At 40.6% G+C, this 21,347-nt stretch overlaps 1 protein-coding gene across 7 annotated transcripts in view; it reads left to right on the forward strand.

The window, feature by feature from the left end:
* Nucleotides 1–21,347, forward strand: part of LOC126188253 (alpha-L-iduronidase) — a 252,380-nt gene that overhangs the window by 167,396 nt on the left and 63,637 nt on the right. For all 7 annotated transcript variants that reach the window (XM_049929820.1, XM_049929815.1, XM_049929813.1 and 4 more), the window contains one exon: nucleotides 595–723. In XM_049929820.1, the coding sequence (XP_049785777.1) occupies nucleotides 595–723 (129 nt within the window). The remainder of the gene's footprint in view (nucleotides 1–594; nucleotides 724–21,347) is intronic.

Raw genomic sequence — 21,347 nt, forward strand, 5'->3', positions numbered from 1 at the left:
TCACAAATTCAATGACTGAATTATGCTGATAGGGAAAGAAGGCAAAAGTTACACAATCAGTAAATAAGATAATGAAGACTGTTTTCTGTAGTTATAGTGCAATTTATTGATGAATTTTAAGGAATAAAATAGCAAGAAGTTGGTCAAATATTATAAATACCTCATTGTGCTACTTTGTGTTGCCATAAAACAGAAGAGATACACAAACTTTCAAGTTTCGGGTGAAAGAAAAAATCAAGTAATATGGTGAACCTGTAACCTTCCTTTCTTTAGGAACAAGACCAATTGCAACTATCTTGTCTTCACCTTGCAACAGTTACCTGACTGTAAGTAGACTTAGAATTTGGTTTGAACAGTCTATTTCTAAAGACTATCACAGAAATTCCAATATTGCTAAAGCATGACAGGTTCTGCTGCACCAAATATTTAGAAGTAATACAAAAATCAGAAAAAAATGATTTTGCATTGTGAATACCACCAGTATAAGTAAAACATTACAAATGTATTACATATGCCTTAAAAGATCCATGCCTTATATCCCCTGCAAATATCTTCTATTAGAATATTTTTGTAAATGGAAACCTCAATATAAAGATTTCAGATGAGTGCAACTACACCTCCTCACCAGCAATTCTTCCAGAAACCTGTGTATGCAGTTATGGGACTCTTATCCCTGCTTGGAAAGGCTGAAATGAGATCTAGGTTGTTAGAACCAGACAAAAAGTAAGTAAGTAATTAAGTTATTTCTTCTTTTCTTGTGAACATTCTAACTGCTTGTTAAGTTCTAGTATCACATTTTTTGCCAAGAAACTCTTTGTCTCTTAGGAATAATGCTGAATTTTTTCTCAGAAGCCCACTCATCATGGGGATAAATTAGATCCCAAGGCAGTAAGTAGAACTGACCTCTTTGTTGGTGTCCCTAGCATCAGTGAACTTTAGGTATTTGTAGCAACAATAATTGTATGAATATAAGTACAAAGGACAACTAAAACATCTGAAAAGATTTACATGTTCCATAAGCAGGATAAAGAGGGAGCCATATTGTTTCACAAAGACAAAATAAGTATGTATTTACCTCTGAAAAGGACCATCTAGAAGAAATGTGTCTCAAGGTTAAAAGAATGATTGACAAGCACTGGATAGATATGAACAAAGCAGAACAGTACACAATAGGTGTGAAACAAATCAAGGGGCTATAGACCCAGAGATGCTACATGAAAGATGTTTAGCTGTCAAGAGAGTAATGTGCAAAGCCTTCAGTAACTACCATAGAAGAAATTTGTAAAGAAATAGTGATTACTGTATCATAAATTTAATACAAAGCTTACCTTTGACCTCCTGGACTCATCTCACACCATAGAGGTTAGTACTATATGGTACTCCTAAGTAGTTCAGAGATGCATTACACTGCATACTTTTCAGGTGGCTGATAGTGTGTTTAGCGGACACAAGGGCTTTATAGCTTAAGTGACTATTCATCCAATCCAGATAATGACAGCTGTATGAGACCTGGAAAAAATAGTGTAAGACCCAAAGAAACAACCCCTTGGATGAAAAAATTAAAATCCTAATGTTGAAGTATTCACAGCAAAATCCCATAGTTCAAAACAGCCCTGAAAGCAGTGGAGCTAATATACTACATCTACATCTACATCTACATCTACATCTACATCTACATACATACTCCGCAATCCACCATACGGTGCGTGGCGGAAGGTACCTCGTACCACAACTAGCATCTTCTCTCCCTGTTCCACTCACAAACAGAACGAGGGAAAAATGACTGCCTATATGCCTCTGTACAAGCCCTAATCTCTCTTATCTTATCTTTGTGGCCTTTCCGCGAAATATAAGTTGGCGGCAGTAAAATTGTACTGCAATCAGTCTCAAATGCTGGTTCTCTAAATTTCCTCAGTAGCGATTCATGAAAAGAATGCCTCCTTTCCACTAGAGACTCCCACCCATGTTCCTGAAGCATTTCTGTAACACTCGCATGATGATCAAACCTACCAGTAACAAACCTAGCAGCCCGCCTCTGAATTGCTTCTATGTCCTCCCTCCCAAATGCTCGAGCAGTACTCAAGAATAGGTCGTATTAGTGTTTTATAAGTGGTCTCCTTTACAGATGAACCGCATCTTCCCAAAATTCTACCAATGAACCGAAGACGACTGTCTGCCTTACCCACAACTGCCATTACATACTTGTCCCACTTCATATCGCTCTGCAATGTTACGCCCAAATATTTAATCAACGTGACTGTGTCAAGCGCTACACTACTAATGGAGTATTCAAATATTATGGGATTCTTTTTCCTATTCGTCTGCATTAATTTACATTTATCTATATTTAGAGTTAGCTGCCATTCATTACACCAATCACAAATCCTGTCCAAGTCATCTTGTATCCTCCTACAGTCACTCAACGACGACACCTTCCCATACACCACAGCATCATCAGCAAACAGCCACACATTGCTATCCACCCTATCCAAAAGATCATTTATGGAGATAGAAAACAACAGCAGACCTACCACACTTCCCTGTGGCACTCCAGATGATACCCTCACATCCGATGAACACTCACCATCGAGGACAATTTACTGGGTTCTATTACTTAAGAAGTCTTCGAGCCACTCACATATTTGGGAACCAATCCCATATGCTCATACCATAGGAGTCTGCAGTGGGGCACCGAATCGAACGCTTTCCGGAAGTCAAGGAATATGGCATCCGTCTGATACCCTTCATCCATGGTTCACAAGATGTCATGTGAAAAAAGGGCGAGTTGCGTTTCACAGGAGCGATGCTTTCTAAAGCCGTGCTGATGCATGGACAGCAACTTCTCCTTCTACCCTTCTTATATACAGGCGTCACCTGCGCTTTTTCACAGTCGCTTGGGACTTGACGTTGGGCAAGAGATTCACGATAAATGCAAGCTAAGTAAGGAGCCAATGCAGTAGAGTACTCTCTGTAAAACCGAATTGGAATCCCATCAGGACCTGGTGATTTATTTATTTTCAACCCATTCAGCTGCTTCACAACCACAGGGATATCTACCACTGTGTCCTCCATACAGAAAACCGTACAAGACTCAAATGGCGGTATGCTTGTATGATACTCCTGCTTGAAAGTTTTCTCAAATGCTAAATTTAAAATTTCATCTTTCGTTTTGCTGTCTTCCGTTGCCAGGCCATACTGATCAGTGAGTGACTGGATGGAAGCCTCCGACCCGCTTACTGATTTTATGTAAGACCAGAATTTCCTTGGGTTTTCAGCAAGATCTTTGCTAATGTATGATGGTGGTAGTGGTTGTATGCTTTGCGCATCGCTCTTTTTACAGCAGCATGGATGTCTACTAACTTTTGACTGTCCTCATTCTCCTGATCTTTCTTGTACCACGAGTGCACCTGTCTTTGCTTCCTGAGCATTCTCAGAATTGCACTGTTAAACCACGGTGGGTCTTTTCCGTTCGTAACCCACTTATTCAGCACATACTTGTCCAGTGCGTGATTTACAATGTGTTTAAAATTTGCCCATAATTCTTCCACGCCCATCGTACCGGAAGTAAATGAAGTCGATTCATTTACTATGTGGGATGCTAACAACTGCTTATCTGCTCTTTCTAGTAAGAATACTCTCCTAGCCTTCTTGACCAACTTTTTAACTTTCTTAACCATAGTTGTAATGACAACATCATGATCACTAATCCCTGTCTCAACACTGACACCGTCGTTGAGGTCTGGTCTGTTCGTGGTTACCAGATCTAAAATATTTCCATTACATGTTGGCTGTCAATTTAGCTGCTCAAGACAGTTCTCAGATAATTTTTTCAAAAGTAATTCACACGACGGCTTGTCTGTACCACCTGTAATGTATCCATAGACATCCCAGTCTATACTAAGTAGGTTGGAGTCACCTCCGACTAATATAGCATGATCCGGGTACTTCTGCGATTCAGAGTGTAGACTCCCTTTGAATGATTCTAGAACTGTCACGGTGGAACCTGGTGGCTGGTAATAACACCCAACAATTAACTTTATTTCTCCTAGCCCTGTTAAACATGTCCAGATTAGTTCACAATTACACTCTACCTCGACCTCAGTAGACACAATATTTTTGTCAACTGCAATGAAGACACCACCTCCTACGGTGTCTAATCTGTCTTTCCAATACACATTCTGACCCTCACTAAATATTTCAGAACTTCCTATCTCAGGGTTCAGCCAGGTCTCAATCCTGAGAATAATTTGCACGCCACCCGCTTCCTGGCAGGCAGTAATTTCAGGAACTTTATTCCGAACACTCTGAAAATTTACTGCTAATATCTTGATAGCTGAAGTGTCTTTACACTGAGCGCGTCCTGATTTCCCTGCCTGCATGTCGACTGGTGAGTGTTCATCAGGACACCTCGCACTACTGCGTAGCCTAAAAAAAACCCATGTGCACGCCACAAGTACTCTGCTACCCAAGTAGCCGCTTCCTTTGTGTAGTGCACCCCTTACCTATCTAGGGGCCTCCTACAATTCCCCACCCAATAGCGCAAGTCTAGAAATCTGCAGCCAAGACCGTCACAGAGTCGACGAAGCCTCTGGTTGAGACCCTCCACTCGGCTCCAAACCAAAAGACCTTGATCCACTCTGGAAACAATGCTGCAAATAGAGAGCTCTGCTTGCACCCCGCATGCAAGGCCAGTGGTCTTCACCAAATCACCAGCCACCTGTACAAACTGAGGATCGCCTCAGTACCCAAGCGACAGGCATCATTAGTGCCGACGTGAGCAACAACTTGCAGACGACTGCACCCCGTACGCTCGATAGCCAAAGGCAAGGCCGCCTTCACATCTTGGATGAGGCCCCTGGCAGACAACTGAGTGCACATTGGAATTCTTTCCAGCCCTGTATGCTATTTTCATATGGGGCTCCATCACCCACCTAACGTTGGAGCTCCCAATAACCAGCAAGCCTTTGCCCCCGTGCGCCTGCTCGGGCCCTGCTGAAGGAGCGGTCGCCTGCCCACTGACAGGATGAATGGGCGAGGCCAGCTGGCCAGCCTCCACATTGACCCTCTGCCTCAACCGACGCGAACGCATTGCAGTCTGCCACTTACCATGAGGTGAGGGCGGCCCCAGCGCGCCGGGTACACTAGAAGGTGCCTCGGCGGCTGAGTCAGTGGACGCAGCAAGTGACACCTGAGGTGTCTCAAGTGACATGCCAGACCCTCCGCTGTTGCTGCACCTTGAGGCAGCAGCCTGAAGGCGGCTGACCGTGGCCAACAGCACGCTCAGCTGCTCGCGAACCATGGCCAGTTCCTCCTGCGCCCGCACACAGCACGCACACACCCTATCCATCCTACTGCTAATATCTGGATGTATAGAGTTGTGACAAATAAAACAGCAATATGTGACTGCACAGTTGCGTCACCAGCGCCAGATTGAGCTGCGATATATGAGCAATTACTTACGAACCAAGCAATCAAATGACCACGACTATGCCACTATACAGATATTACAATGCGATCCTACCCTGTCTTAGTACAAATGAGAACTGCCTACGCAATGTTACACTCTACTGCTATTAAAATTTGATACTACCCCTTTCTAATGCGAAAATATGTGAAGATCTGATAAATGTCACCACGTATAGCACACAAATTAAACCTGCAGAACTAATATGAAAAACTGAATGTATGACTAGTTTCTGCTGCTGCTGCTTGCACACATCACTCTGCAAGCACAGAAGAAACGGCACTGGCCTCTGTCTGCTGCTAACTGACTCTACGAAATAAACAGAAAGCACTGGCTGTCCAAAACAAACAACTGACTAATGACTCCGCGAATTTATACTTTACAGCTATTAATAAGCCATATAACTCCTCTCAAATACGAGAATACACAAGGATTTTATGTAATTAAATGTGCACGCGCACAAACATTCGGAAATAAATTAAGAATCAAACTACAAAACAAATACGAAAGCTGAATATGCGACTCGCTACTGCACTGCTGCTGCACTACTGCTGCACTGATACTTCACCAGCGGCTGCTCAAGGCTGGCTAGGTACAGGAAGCTGTCTAAAACCCAACATTGACAGCAGTGAGATTTTTGGGGGAATTCTAAGTATATAACAATATGATGGGCTAATGTAAAGTGGGGAGATGCTATATTATTTTACAGTACACAAGAAACTCAAATACAATGAGATATAAACTGAAGCTGCCCATGAAATTCTATGGTCAAGACTCATTACCAAGGATGGCTATAAACTTTTAATTGGATCTTTCTATCAGCCAACACACGCACATCCAGATGAAACTGAAAACTTCAGATAAATCTTCAGTTCACTAGTGCAAATGTTTCCAAATCACACCATCATGGAAGTCTTTAGTTACCCAACCTTTGTTTGGGGTAAATACAGTTTTGCAAGTGGTGGACATGACAAGACATCCTGCAAAACATTAGTCAATGGCCTCTCTGAAAAATAATTAGAACAAACAGTTTGGAAGCTCATGCATGATGGAAATCTATTAGACATAATGGTAACAAATAGCTCTGTCCTCTTTGAGGCTGCCCATATTGAAAAAGGTGTCAGTGACCACGAGACAGCTGCAGCAGGAATGACTAAAAAAGTGCAAAGGGCAGCTAAAACAAGTGGGAAGATTTATATCTTTAGTGACATGGTGACAAAGGCCTTAATGGCCGAAAGCTATGAGTGCGTGAATCTTTTTATTGTGCCTATCGCAACTCAGCATCTCCGCTATATGGTGAGTAGCAACTTTCCTTCTCTGGTATTGTTACATGTTTAGTAAGTTAGATAAAGTAGCAGTTGTGTCATATCCCAAAGAGGAATTCTAAACATTTACTTCTGGGCAGTAGTATAGAGAAGAAATGTGGTGCAAATTTAAAGTGGTTCAAATGGCTCTGAGAATTACGGGACTTAATATCTGAGATCAGCAGTTCCCTAGAACTTTGAACTACGTAAATCTAACTAACCTAAGGACATCACACACATCCATGCCCGAGGCAGGATTCGAACCTGCGACCGTAGCGGTTGCGCAGTTCCAGACTGAAGCGCCTAGAACCACTTGGCCACAGCAGCTGGCGCAAATTTAAAAGATGGGCTGCCTGTGCACTAGATAATTTCTAATTAGTAGAAGAGTTCATAATGAGAAGAACTCTCCATAGTGTACAGACACTGTAAAGAAACTCATAATGAACAGTGATAGTTGCATAATACGTGTGAAACAAATCGAAGGGCTATAAATCAAGAGATCCTGCATGAAACATGTTTAGCTCTCAAGAGGGTAATGCCCAAAGCCTTGAATAACTACTGTAGAAGAAGAGAATCAAAGGATTTCTTGCAAAAACCTAAGAAATTATAGTCATTTGTAAAGGCTGTCGGTGGTCCCAATTGAGTGTCCAATCTCAAGGATGAGACAGGGACCAAAACTGAATGCAGTGAAGCAAAAGCAGGAACATCAAACTCCACTTTCAAATGTTCTTTTACAAAGGAAGATATAGAAGTAGTGACCCAGTTGCGTTCTTTCACCACTGCAAAGATGAGTGAAGTGTCAGTACGCTTGAGAAACAGCTAAAATTGAAGAAGGCTCCAATGCCCAGTGGAATCCCTGTCAGGTGCTCCCTGTGGATAAGTTAGTTCCCATTTTAACCATAATATACATTAGATCCTCAAATAAGAACCTGTGTCTAGCAGTTGGATGAAAGTACAGCTCGCACCCATCTGCAAGAGGAACATCAGAAGTTATTCTCAGTACTAAAATTCAGTCTCATTAATGTCCGTATGTTGTATAACATAATCTGAGCTCAAACATAATGAGGTATTGTGAAGTGAATGACCTCAACTATGTTTCCCAACACTGATTCCAAAAACCCTGGTCATGTAAAAACCAACCTGCACTTTTATCACTTGATTTCCTGAAAGCCATGGATCAAGGCAGCCAGATGGATACTGTACTTTTTTACTTCCAGAAATCAGTTGATTCAGTACCACACCAACATTTATTAACCAAAATACCATTATTTTCAAAATCAAGTGAGGTATGTGGTTTGTTGAGGACTTCTTGATGGGGAGGACACAGCATGCCATCTTGCATAGAGAAATGCAGGTGTGATCCAAGAAAGTGTATCTGGATTCTTGTAGTTCATGCTGTATGTTAATGTCATGGCAGACACTATTAATGGTAACCTCAGACTTTTTGCTGATGATATAGCTGTCTATAATGAATTACTGTCAGAAAAAGCTGCACTTATATCCAATCAGTTCTTGATAAGATTTCATAGTGGTAGAAAGATGGGTAAAGATGAAATGTATAGACGTGTAAAACTGTACACCTCCGGAAAGGGAAAAATGTAGTATAATGATTAGTATCAGGCAAACTATACAAATACCTGGGTGTAACCATTTAAGTTGGTCTGAAATGCAATGATTATATAGGGCCAGTCATAGGTAAAACCTGTACCCTGTACAGGTAGGACTGCAGTACATTGACAGGATACTGTGAAAATGCTGTCAGCCTACAAAGGAGACTGCTTACAAAGTATGTGTGTGTCCCATCTCAGAATATTACTCAAAAGTCTTGAGACTGCTTACAAAGTATGTGTGTGTCCCATCTTGGAATATTACTCAAAAGTCTTGAGACCCATCCCATGTAGGACTATCAGTGGATACTGAATGTATACAAAGAAGGTGTGCATGTATGACCACAGTTTTGCTTGGCTCATAAGAGAGCACACAGTAATGATAAAAAACCTGAGAGGCAAACAGTTGATGACAGACATCAATTACCCAATTAAAGACTATTTACAACTTTTCAAAGACCTGCAATAAGTGAAGAAGCTACACTACATGACCAAAAGTATCTGGACACCCCCAAAAACATATGTTTTTTTTCATATTAGGTGCTTTGTGCTGCCACCTACTGCCAGGTACTCCATATCAGTGACCTCAGTAGTCATTAGACATTGTGAGAAAGCAGAATGGAGTGCTCCGCGGAACTCACATACTTCGAACGTGGTCAAGTGATTGGGTGTCACACGTCTGAATGCAAGATTCCTGCACTCCTAAGCATCCCTAGGTCCACTGTTTCCAATGTGATAGTGAAGTGGAAATGTGAAGGGACACATACAGCACCAAAGCATACAGGTCACCCTCGTCTATTGACTGATGGGGACCGCCAACAGTTGAAAAGGGTCGTAATGTGTAATAGGCAGACATCTATCCAGACAATCACACAGGAATTCCAAACTGCATCAGGATCCACTGCAAGTACTATGACAGTTAGGCAGATCAGAAACTTGAATTTCATGGTTAAGCAGCTGCTCATAAGCCACATATCACACCGGTAAATGCCAAACAATGTCTCGCTTGATGTAAGAATCATAAACATTGGATGATTGAACATGTGGAAAAACATTGTGTGGAGTGCTGAATCATGGCACATAATGTGGCAATCTGATGTCAAGGTGTAGGTATGATGAATTCCCGGTGAATGTCATCTGCCAGCGTGTGTAGTGCCAACAGTAAAATTTGGAGGTGCTGGAGTTATGGTGTGGCCATGTTTTTCATGGAAGTGGCTTGCACCCCTTGTTTTTTTGTGTGCCACTAACAGAGCACAGGCCTACATTGATGTTTTAAACACCTTCTTGCATCCCACTATCGAAGAACACGTAGGGGATGGTGATTGCAACTTTTATCACGATTGAGCACCTGTTCATAATACACAACCTGTGGCAGAGTGGTTACATGACAATAACATCCCAGTAATGGACTGGCCTGCACAGAGTCCTGACCTGAATCCTATAGAACACCTTTGGGATGTTTTGGAATGTCGACTTAGTGCCAGGCCTCACCAGCTGACATTGATGCCTCTCCTCAGTGCAGCACTCCGTGAAGAATGGGTTGCCATTCTCCAAAAAACCTACCAGCACCTGATTGAACGTATGCCTGTGAGAACAAAAGCTGTCACCAAGGCTAAGCGTGGGCCAACACCATACTGAATTCCAGCATTACCGATGGAGGACATCATGAAGTCATTTTCAGCCATGTGTCTTTTGATCACATAGTGTAGAAATACACTTCAGCTTTCTATGTATCATTAATTGGGGACTAACTACAGCTTGCACAGAGGCATTTAAGCTGTTCTTCAGTATACATTACGTATGTGATTCAAATGGAAAGAAATCCCCTACACATGGTACAGTGGTAAGTATGCCCTTCCATGAAATATACATTGTTTTTAAGATATATATGCAGAAATTTCATCTGTATATTGTAGCACAGCCGAAAGTATTTGTCGAATGTGATGTGTTTTTGAGTGACTGCCAGTTGCAGTAGATTTATATTTTTAAATGAGCAAAAATTTTAAATGTTAACCATTGGATTTTAATATTTAATTTTCAAGCTCTTATTCTGTCAAGTAAGCCTCATTAGCAAAATACTTCTGATTTCACATAAATAAAATTGTAATTCTTACAAACCAACCAGTAATATTTCCACAGGAACTACATAAAACAATGTTTTCCACATGAACTGCATAGCAAAAAATGTTTGCAATATGTAAACTTTATTTAGTGTCCCTTACTATAATTGTACTTCATTGTTTCTGACTTTGCTCTGATATTTAATTTAATTTTGTGAGTTGAAAGCAGAGATACAGACCATGTGCTGAGCCTTACAGGATACAATATCTGATTTTCATCCTCTTCAGATATAATTTGATTCCTGTGTTGCATGCTGTTGATGTTACTTTCAAATTTCTGGTAGGAAGAAAGAAAGGTTACAGTTTAATGCATTGAAGAGATTGGTGTCATAAGATGCAGAGCACTGGAATGCCTCACAAAGGACCAGAAAGGAATTTTTGGGGGTTTTTGTGGAGAAACCAACCCAGCATTCACCTGAAGTGATTTAATAATACTGTATGAACCTCAATCAATATGATCAGAAAGACATCCAAACTCCTGTTTGAGTCCAGAGTCCATACAACCATGTTGGATCCACTCACTTTATTTAGTGTTTTCTTCTGAAGTGTGGTTTTGTTAATGGCATGCAGTCAATCCTGTATAAGCAAGAGCTGAAGGGAATAGTAATATTTTGTTGCTTATAGAAGCATCCCACTTACCCAATATCTCACTTATATAGGTTCAGAAAGGTCTTCTCTCATGCCAGTCTAACAGCCATGTATCTCACTGAAAGAGATTAATGAAAAGATTGGAATTAGGACAAGGAATGTGCACATAATTAAGAAATAATGGCTTTCATCATAATTATCTAACAAAATTAGAGTGCAAAAATTATACTTACTTAAAGGAGTCTGTCCATTTTCTTTGTTTTTCTGTTGTGGTACTTTGAAAATATTTGTTAGTCTTGTATATCTTTTAAAAAGTACTGAGTGACCAGTATGCACCAAAAATCCAAAAAAATCTGTGGATTGTCTCTAACAAATTTATAGCTTCTTGCTTCTTTGGGAAGGGCATTTCTTCCTCACCAAAACACTCATTTGTTTGATCATTTTCGTCATTACTGCCATATGTGTCCTTGGACATAATGACACGCTTTGCAACAGTATTGTTCTTGAAATGTACTCTGAGTTTGGAGAAATGAGTTAGATGCCACTTCCTCAGTAGACACAATTTCTTATGGCTTTAAATATTGGTTGCCTCTACCAATCCAAAGCAAGCTTTTAGGCAATTCTTGATAGTAATGTCACTAACTGCCAATTACACTCTCCTAGGCAAGAAGAATATTTATCTCAAGGTCAATGTCCCTGTCCTGGCCACTCAGAATATGCCAGACCACTTCTTTGTGGTAGTAACATTTAAAACTGTATGACATTCTGGTCTTACTGGTGATATTTGCAGGTAAAGAAATGGCCTTCACATTCATGAATGCTTGTAAATCCATGTGCTCAGAGCAGTTGTCATAAAAATAGTGGTTGATTTTCTTTTTTTCAGTTAATTTCCTTTAGGTCTGTGTAAATATTTTGCTTGTAATCCAAGGCTGTGCGTTACTATGATAATCAGTGGATAGAGTCTTTACATCTGCAAACAAATAAATTAAATTACTCTACTGTAAATTTAACTCATCCCTGTCCCCTCCCTTATTATAAGAAGTTAAAAGTTAACCCCATTAGAAAATTAAAATTATTTGGACAGAAGTAAAGGTATCTCATTCAGCACAAGACACTGGTAGCAAAAATTAGTCTCTACCAGCACATGCCCTAAACCAACCTGGCTGCCAACATATGGCATTCATAACCTTTCACATGAGCATGTGACTTGCATGAGTGGCCACTACAGCCATCCCAGAGTTAGCTCATTTGGTCGTGGTGTCAACATTGTATCTGATGGTCAGTGCTGAGCTTTGTCTCTTCATGTATGATACAGTTATGTCAAACTTTTGTTGTAGATATTATAACATCTCATGTCTCCCATCCTTAGTAACGCTGCAGAATACAAAGTAATAAAAGAAATCATGAAACCATGTACATGACTGGCAAAAAAATGAAACGAGAATGTTATATTTTATCAGAAGATTAACAACTATGTAAAATGAAATCTTCATACCACCAGACTTACCAGCAATGAGTGCTTCTGTGACTGATGTATCATTAAATTCATAATGAGTGCCCAGACTTTTTAAATGAACAGTAGGTTGCCCATGAAAATTTTTCAAGAGATGTGGATCATTCCAGGTTGCAGAGTGTCTTCACTTTAGACATTTACTTGCACAATAAGATAGGTCTGTTTGCATTAGTATTATTCTCATCCACAAATGCAGCTAATGGTTTAGTATCTGGTACAAGTGGTCTATGCTGGCAGCTTACAGCCATCATGCTGTCCTGCTTCTAGTTTCGTGATAAATGGGACACCTGATACATTAAACTGGTATAAAATACTTTGTAACAAACTTATCTTGGAAACAACTAGGTTGATTTGATTTTCCAGTGACAAGAAGGGTCAATTTGCCCATTCCTCCATGTTTGCACAGAGATGAATAGTAAAACAGTTCTTATTTTATTTACTTCTGTAGCGGCTGAGCTTCAGTTTTCCTTGCAGTGTAATGCAGTGCAGAGTTGAACTGTGTTGTGTTGTGTGTACGTGAGTGTATAAGTATCATTAAGGCACAGCCATCAGTTGGCTTTTCATGTCATCAGGGGTACTGATATCGATGGTGAATTTTCATGAGCCATCACAAAGTTTTATGGTTTCTATATGTGTTCTTGTATTGTTCTTGTCTTTGTGACAAGAAGTAGCTTTTGGTTCAGGTACGTTTTGTTTGTATGAAGATTGCATATTGTCAAGCCATGAGCATGCCATTTCTTTGAAGAGAATTTAGCTTCTTAAGTGAACACAATAAAGAGACAGTTCGCATACGCAATAATAAGTCATTGCACGCTCCTATAGGCTAACTGATGAATCGTTTAATGACAGATCTAGCCATATGACCTCAGTAGTGACCCTGATGTCATCTAGCCTGCAACAGCAAGAGGTATGACTCTGCTGATTCTGATATGATGGAGTCATCAGAGGTGATGATTTCATCAGTTTCAGAACTTGCGATGTACTTTATCCTTTTCTGGCCACACAACCTGACTCTATACAGCTCATACAAGTGGAACCCAGTTTCCTCTGTGCAGGCATTATGGCAGACTCCACTAAATTTGCCTGCTTCAGATTCATTGGTGACATCTTTGTGATCTGGATCGAGAGTGAGGACATCCTATCCACAATCCTCCAGAACCTCAACAGCTTCTCCCTCATTTGCTTCGCCTGCTCCTACTCAAGCCAACAAGCCACCATCCTAGATGTTGACCTCCACCTCAGAGATGGCTACATCAGTACTTTTGTCCATATCAAACCTACTAACCACCAGCAATACCTCCACTTTGACAGCTGCCACTCATTCGATACCAAGAAGTTCTTTCCCTACAGCCTAGTCACCCATGGTCTTCACATCTGCAGTGACAAGCAGTCCCTCTCAAAATATACCTAGGGTCTCACTGAGGTCTTTTCAGATTGTAATTATCCTCCCAACCTTGTACAAAAACAAATCTCCTGCTCCTTATCTTTCCAGTCATCCACCACCTCCCAAAGTCTCACCATCTGGCCATAGAGGAGAATTCCCCTCATAAAAGAGTACCACCTGGGACTGGAGCAACTGAATTAAATTCTCTGTCAGGGTTTCTACTACCTCTTGTTGTGCCCTGAAATGAGAAATATCCTGCCCTCTATTCTTTCCATTCTTCCCACAGAGGTATTCCACCATCCACTGAACCTATAAAGGCAGCACTACCTTGAAACCACTCATGTGATCTACAAGCTAAGCTGCAATCACTGTGCTGCATTCTGTGTGGGCATGAGAACCAACAAGCTGTCTATCCGTATGAATGGCCACTGACAAACTGTGACCAAGAAACAACTGGACCACCCTGTTGCTGAGAACACTGTTCAGCTCAACATTATTCATTTCAGTGACTGCTTCGTAGTCTCTGCCATATGGATTCTTCTCACCAACACCAATTTTTCTGAATTTTGCAGGTGGGAACACTCCCTGCAATACATCCTACATTCTGTGGCAAGTGTGTGTGTGTGTGTCAGCCTGATGGAAATGGATGTTCAAGTCTGGTTGACACAGGTCAGCATCCATCAATAGCGACTCTGATCTGTAACTGTTAAAACAAACTCCTCACTTTGTTTGGTTAGTTTCAGATACTATCTCTCTTTAACAGATATTTGCATATCGATGGAGCAGCATGCCAAAATGTATAAGCGGCCCTAGCTTATAATTGAAGCAATGGTGTTCGAAGGATGTCTGTCTTCTTTACTGCTGCACACAGCGACTGCACCATTCAGTACCACAACAACTCTCATTATCTGAAACAATGAACTAAATATCCTTTGCATGTTCACAACGGGCTTATAAGCTTACGTGAAACTTGTTAACAGTAGTTTTTATGCCCAGTTTGCAAATGAATGTTCAGACTTAGATAATATGATATCTTGAATTATAAGTTCCGCCATTCAAGCTGATGCCACATTATAGTCTTGCAAGGATGTTGATTTGTGAAGTATTATAACATTGTTAATGTGTTAATTTGACAACTGCTACATCATAAATTGAGAGATAATGTATTCTCTAAATAACGTACAGAAAGCATCATAATACAGTGTTCAATTATTGTTCCCTGCTAATAATGTCACTCGATCACCTTTAGCTCTGACATTCTATCAAGAAAATAATTATTCACAGTTACAAAATAAAGTTCAATTAAGTGATGTAGATGACACAAAGTATTAAAGGTATAACTGAGTTTATTGAACTCCTGAATTATCTAAGCACTGCACTGGAAAGCACACCAATCTGTCATTCAAGGAATTGAAGTTATGATTTACATCAGCAATTCTGACATTGACTACAGCTTCTGACAACACAGTGTACCTGTGAATTCTTCATGATTGTGTGTATATGTTTCCTACTCAAGTCTATTTGTAGAGTTTATGTCAGCATCTGGTACATTGCTATGTCCTTCAATGTTCCTGACAATCATAGATCACAACGACTAAGTCCCAGAATTGATTAAGTATCACACGAGTTACTTTTCCCTCATGTATAATATCTGTTCTGTTGTCTGGCTAAATGATAAATGTTCTATCACCTTTCTTCAGAACTTTGACTAATACATCAAGACGATACTTGAAAAACTTTAAAATTCCAGATAGTTCTGAAACAATCTAATATCGGTCAGTAAGCGTGCTTCTATTGCGATGTCTACAAGAGAGCGAATTAACATCTCCATTGAAGTTTTTCATTGTAGTTGCAGCCAACTTACAGCTTGATGTGGCTACAACTCTTTTCTTTGATAAATGTTATCTCTGATCACTTTATCGCATCTGGATTTTAACATTTGTAAAGCATATATTTTGAATTCTTTATTTAGAGTTTCATGCTTTGTAAATTATGTGATCATCTGATAGTCTTTCATTTAGTTCTTTCCATGGAATAGATGTTGTTAGTTCCCTAGTATTTCTTTTGGTCAAGCTTTCAATAGTGTTAATATTTTGTTGCCAGTAGCTACCGTCAAGGTCAGGATAACGAAATTTTATATCTTTTGCTATTGAAAGGGATGTCATTAGGGGCTCCATATTTGGGGTGTTATAGTTCCCGTAACTCTCGTGGCCTCAGCCTCTGTTAGTCATTGTCCTCATCCATGTAGCCCCTTCCCTCTTCCCATTCCAGCACTACACAGCCCTCTATTCCACCGATGCATGGTCTTTTTACTTATCTCTTTTTCAGCTACCCCTGTCCCCACCCCCCACCTCTCCCCTGCCCGCTGTCTAACTTCCTGATTCCACCTAGCTGCCCTATGCCCTCTTCACCTCATCCCTGCATGCTCCTTAGTGGCACTTCACTGTTCCCTACCCCTACCCTGCTACCTCTCCCTTCCCTGCCCCAGCATCCTCCTTACCCACACCCAGTTGCCTCTCATGTCATGCACTGCTGCTTTTGTGTGTGTGTGTGTGTGTGTGTGTGTGTGTGTGTGTGTGTGTGTGTGTGTGTGTGTGTAGAGAGAGAGAGAGAGAGAGAGGGGGAGAGAGAGAGAGAGAGAGAGCGATATCTATTTCTGATGAAGCCCTTGTTGGTTAAAAGCTTATTTTATGACATTTTTGTTGTGCCTATCTGCGACTCAGCATCTCCTCTATATGATGAGTAGCAACTATCCTTTTCATAATTTTGTAAAACTGGCATTGATGTGATGGGTTTTTGCATTACAAGAGGAATGCCTCTGGGAAGTGTTAACCCAGAAGGATATAGAAGACCAGAAATCTTTGCAGTATTTACAGCATTGGTGCAGCGAGGTGGACATTGGGGCCATGCGGGACATCCTTCTGCGCATGTTGTGGAACAGCCATTTGATGCCACATCATGGATGGAAATGCCTTTGGATGCAGTGGCTGATTTGGCTGACAGGATAGTGAACACTATAGCTCTGATTATTTGTGTAAGAGGGTGCCAGCAGCATCGAGTAATCCAGTACCATCGACAATGATCTCTATCCCAACTAGTGCACTGGCTGTGACATGTCATTACCTAATGTCAACAATGGTCACACAGGCAGATTTATGACAGTCTGACAGCTGAGGTTGAGGCCTTTACCAAGTGAATTAATGAGTTGCTATCCCGGTTTGGTAGCAGCGACAACATAAACCTGCACCGCAGGATGTCTAGAAGTTGTTCCTCTGCTACCTCATTAACATCCAGACACAAACAGCACTCAGTCTGCAGGTATCATAGAAGATTTGTGGACCAGGCACACAAGTACATATCACCATGCACTTACCCAGTGTGCCTCGTGCTGATGCCAAAATACACTGTGATTTCTCACCTGGATAACAAAGGCCTACTTGATGGTAACATTTTGCAAGCCCATCTTTGACAACCTGTACAACTTAAGTCATCCTGGCATCAGGTCAACAGTTCACCTAGCCTCCCACCCCTTTGTGTGACTGAGAATACAAAAAGACTACCATGAATGGGCCCGCATATGTGTAAATGCCAGTGGAGCAAGATCAACCATCAGGTACTTGTGCCAGTTGGGAACTTTCCAATTACTAATGCATGATTTACTCATGTCCACATCGATTTTGTGGATCCACTACCTCCTTCGAGAGGACAATGATATATCCTTATCATGATCAATCATCTTACATGTTGGCCTGAGGAACCCCAGTGGATAACATGTTTGCAGAAACATTGGGGCCCTCCTTCATGTCAAGTTGGATTTCTTGCTTTGGTTGTTTGCTGTGCATAACAACAGACCACAGCCACCAGTTTGAGTCAGACCTGTTCCCTCAACTAACAAAGTTCTGTGGGATCACAGGCTACCAGTTACCATCTGGTCTGTAATTGTATGAATGAAAGCTGATATCGCTCACTCAAAGCAGCAGTCATGAGCCAAGATTCAGATTGGATGAGAGCATTACCAATTATATTACTGCGTCTCCAGATGACATGTAAACCTGACATATTATAAGTGTCTGCAGCAGAAATTCTTTACTGTGAAATCCTGCACCTACGAGGATAGTTCGAATAAGTGCAACTGTCACAGTTACCTGGTCTCGATTATAGTGACTTCATACTTTGACAGAGGGAACTTGCCACCCAACTTTACCCACACCAAGCTCCAAAATATGGCAACACTGATATCTATGTGCATCAGGACCTACCGATATGCATGTATGTCATGCTTGACATGGACAGCATCAGACCTTCGCTGCAACCACTACACACTGGGCCTCACAGGGTGTTGCAATGAGGTGAATGCACCTTCAAGATATTGTTAAATGGCAAGCCTACTAACAGTCACCAGAGACAGGGTATAACCAGTGTACATTTCACACAATTATCAACCATCCAGTGGCCCATGACATCACCCACTAGCATCACACCAACACTGGCACCAACTTCATCACCACCCATCACATGACTGTCGTTTACAAGATCTGGACGGCAAGTACACTTTCCGGCATACCATCTGTATGATGCTCCATTTCTCCAAAGGGGCTGATGTAGTGACCAAGCTTCACTCTCTATTGCTGTGTAATGCAGTACAATGGCAGCCATGTACACATGAATGTATCAGTATCATAGTGGTGCAGCTGTCAATCAGCTTTCCATGTCAGCCACCAGGAGCACTGGTATCGATGGTGAATTATTCCGAGCCATCAGAGAGTCTTAAGATTTTTATGAGTGTTCTTGTGTTTTTCTTTTCTTAACAGCAAGAAATAGTTTTTAGTCCGGATACATTTTATCTTTACAAAGACTGTGTATCATCAAGCTATTAGCTTGTTATTTCTTTGTAGAGAATTCATCTCCTTAGGTGAACACAATAAAAGGACTGTTAGCTCATGCAACAAGTCATTTCGTGCATCTAACAGTACAACCAGATCTCTGTGGAACTATTCTTCTTAAAACATAAAAGTTTTATAGAGAACACTCATGAAAACCAAACCACTCTCATCCTTATACATTATACTCTTTTAAAGAACTTGGTATACCTTCAGTCCACTGAGTACTAATACCATGATTCACAGATTTGTTTTCTTTAGCTGCTTCCTTAAACACTGAGAAACACTATTTTTCAAACCTTTTATCAAGTTGCTGCTAGCTGAAAAATTCTATGTGCCCCATGTTTTGACAATGTCATGAGCTTTTTCTTTTAAGAATGGTCAGTCTGCTGGAATATCTTTATCAATGGTTTGTTTGATCAATTCCCTGACAGACTTCTCAGCAGCTGTATTTCTCTTAATATTTTGTAGTCCTCAGAATGATGGGATGCTACCATATCTTTCTCTTTTATAATCTTTTGAATCTCACTTCAAGACTTTCTGCTCTCTGCATACTCAAAATACTAAGTTTTTCTTTTAACAAAAGAACGTTAATTTTTCACTTTGACATCCTAAATGCACACTGCACCTTCCTCAGAGATCGACACCTGTCAAATAATTTGTCTTTGTTTCCTAAAGCATTGTCACCATGCAGAGAAACAATAATTTTTTGTATTTTTGGCCTATAAAATGTCCACAATGCATAACATTACTCATGGTATGTACAAGTAATCAAGTGTTTGGTATAGCCACACTCTTATAATGTATGAGGCTTGTTCCAAAAGTGTTCTATATTATTATAATTCTTTTTAGAAAAAGTGTATTAAAAATTATAAGATATTGTTGATTTACTTGTTGACTATTTTTGCACATGATCCACATCCCATTCAGTGTGTATGGTGAGCTGTGGCACAAACTTCTTTATGCCCTCCTCGAAGAACTCACCTGCCAGCTTCTTCCCCCACTTCAGAACCACTTCTTCACCTGCTTGTTGATTGAAAATTTAATTGCACTCCTTTGTGCCTCCAGGGAAGTGAAAAGATAATAATCCAAAGATACCAAGCCAGGGAAATATGGTGGGTGGTTCAGAGCATCCCAACCAAATGAGTTCAAGAGCATCTCAGTGGCTAAGGCTGTGTGAAAATGGACATTGTCATGTAACGAGCTCAATCCTCCCATTGCATTCCCCTCCTTTTGTTTTGAATCCCCTTTTGAGTTTTTTAGGGTCTCACAATATCATTATTCATTGATGGTGTCCCCCTGAGGCAAAATTAGATTATCCCAGCATTTCTGTGAGTACCTCATATAAGAAAGTTTCTGGATGATTGTGGAAACACTGCAGAAATTTTATCCACTGTCAATCGGCAGTCTTCACAAATAGCTTCTTCAATTTTATTCACCAACTCATCAACCAAAATGGAAGGCATTCCATTCCTTTGTTTGCCATGAAGATTTTTTCTGCCTCCACCATACTCCCTACATCACTTTAACACACTCATTCTGTTCATAACACCTTGACTGTTAACCATTTTGATTTGCAAAAAAAATTCAGTAGCTGGTATTCCTTCTGCTTGGTAATGTTTCTTACCAAAGTATTTCGCACAACTGGGCACTAAAATATGAATTTGCAGACTACCATGTTCCTGCTCTGCTCACTGTGGTCAGGGGATTCCCCTTTACCACTCAGTGTTGCCAACCCCAAAAGAACAAAAAACCATAGTCCATTATGATCACAGTACACTTACTTTCTGAACATGCCTGTTATCCAGATTTGGAAGTGTGTAACAGGAAACACACATTTATACAAACTGTTCAGAAAACTCTTTATTATGGGGTAAAAACAGAGTGATAACCAAAAATAAAGTCAGTCTACATCTACATCTACATTTATACTCTGCAAGCCACCTCATGGTGTTTGGCAGAGTGTGCCTTGTGTACCGATGTTGCTTTCCCTTTTTTCTGATCCACCCATGAGGAGTTCATGGAAAGAACAATTGCTGGTATGCCTATGTGCAGGCTCTAATCTCTCTGATTTCATTTTCATAATCTTCTCATGAGATATACATAGGAAAAAACAATATATTGGTTGACTCTTCCAGGAATGTACTTTCTTGAAACTTTAACTTTGAACCACACCAAGGTGCAGAATACCTATCTTGCAGTGAATGCTACTGGAGTTGGGTCAGCATCTCTGTCATGCTTTTGCACTTACTAAATGTACCTGAAATAAAATGTGCTACTGTTCTTTAGATCTTCCCTATTTCTGCTATCAGTTCTACGTGCTACGGATCCCATAGTGATAGGCAGTATTGGTCAAATGAATGTTTTGTAAGCTATCATTTTTGTTGATGGATTACATTTCCCGGGAATTCTTCCAACAAATCTGAGTTTGACATGTGCCTTTCCAGCAGTTAATTTTATGTGGTTGTTGCAATTCAAATCACTCCA

Source organism: Schistocerca cancellata, chromosome 5, assembly GCF_023864275.1.
Source record: "Schistocerca cancellata isolate TAMUIC-IGC-003103 chromosome 5, iqSchCanc2.1, whole genome shotgun sequence".
Lineage (NCBI taxonomy): Eukaryota > Metazoa > Arthropoda > Insecta > Orthoptera > Acrididae > Schistocerca > Schistocerca cancellata.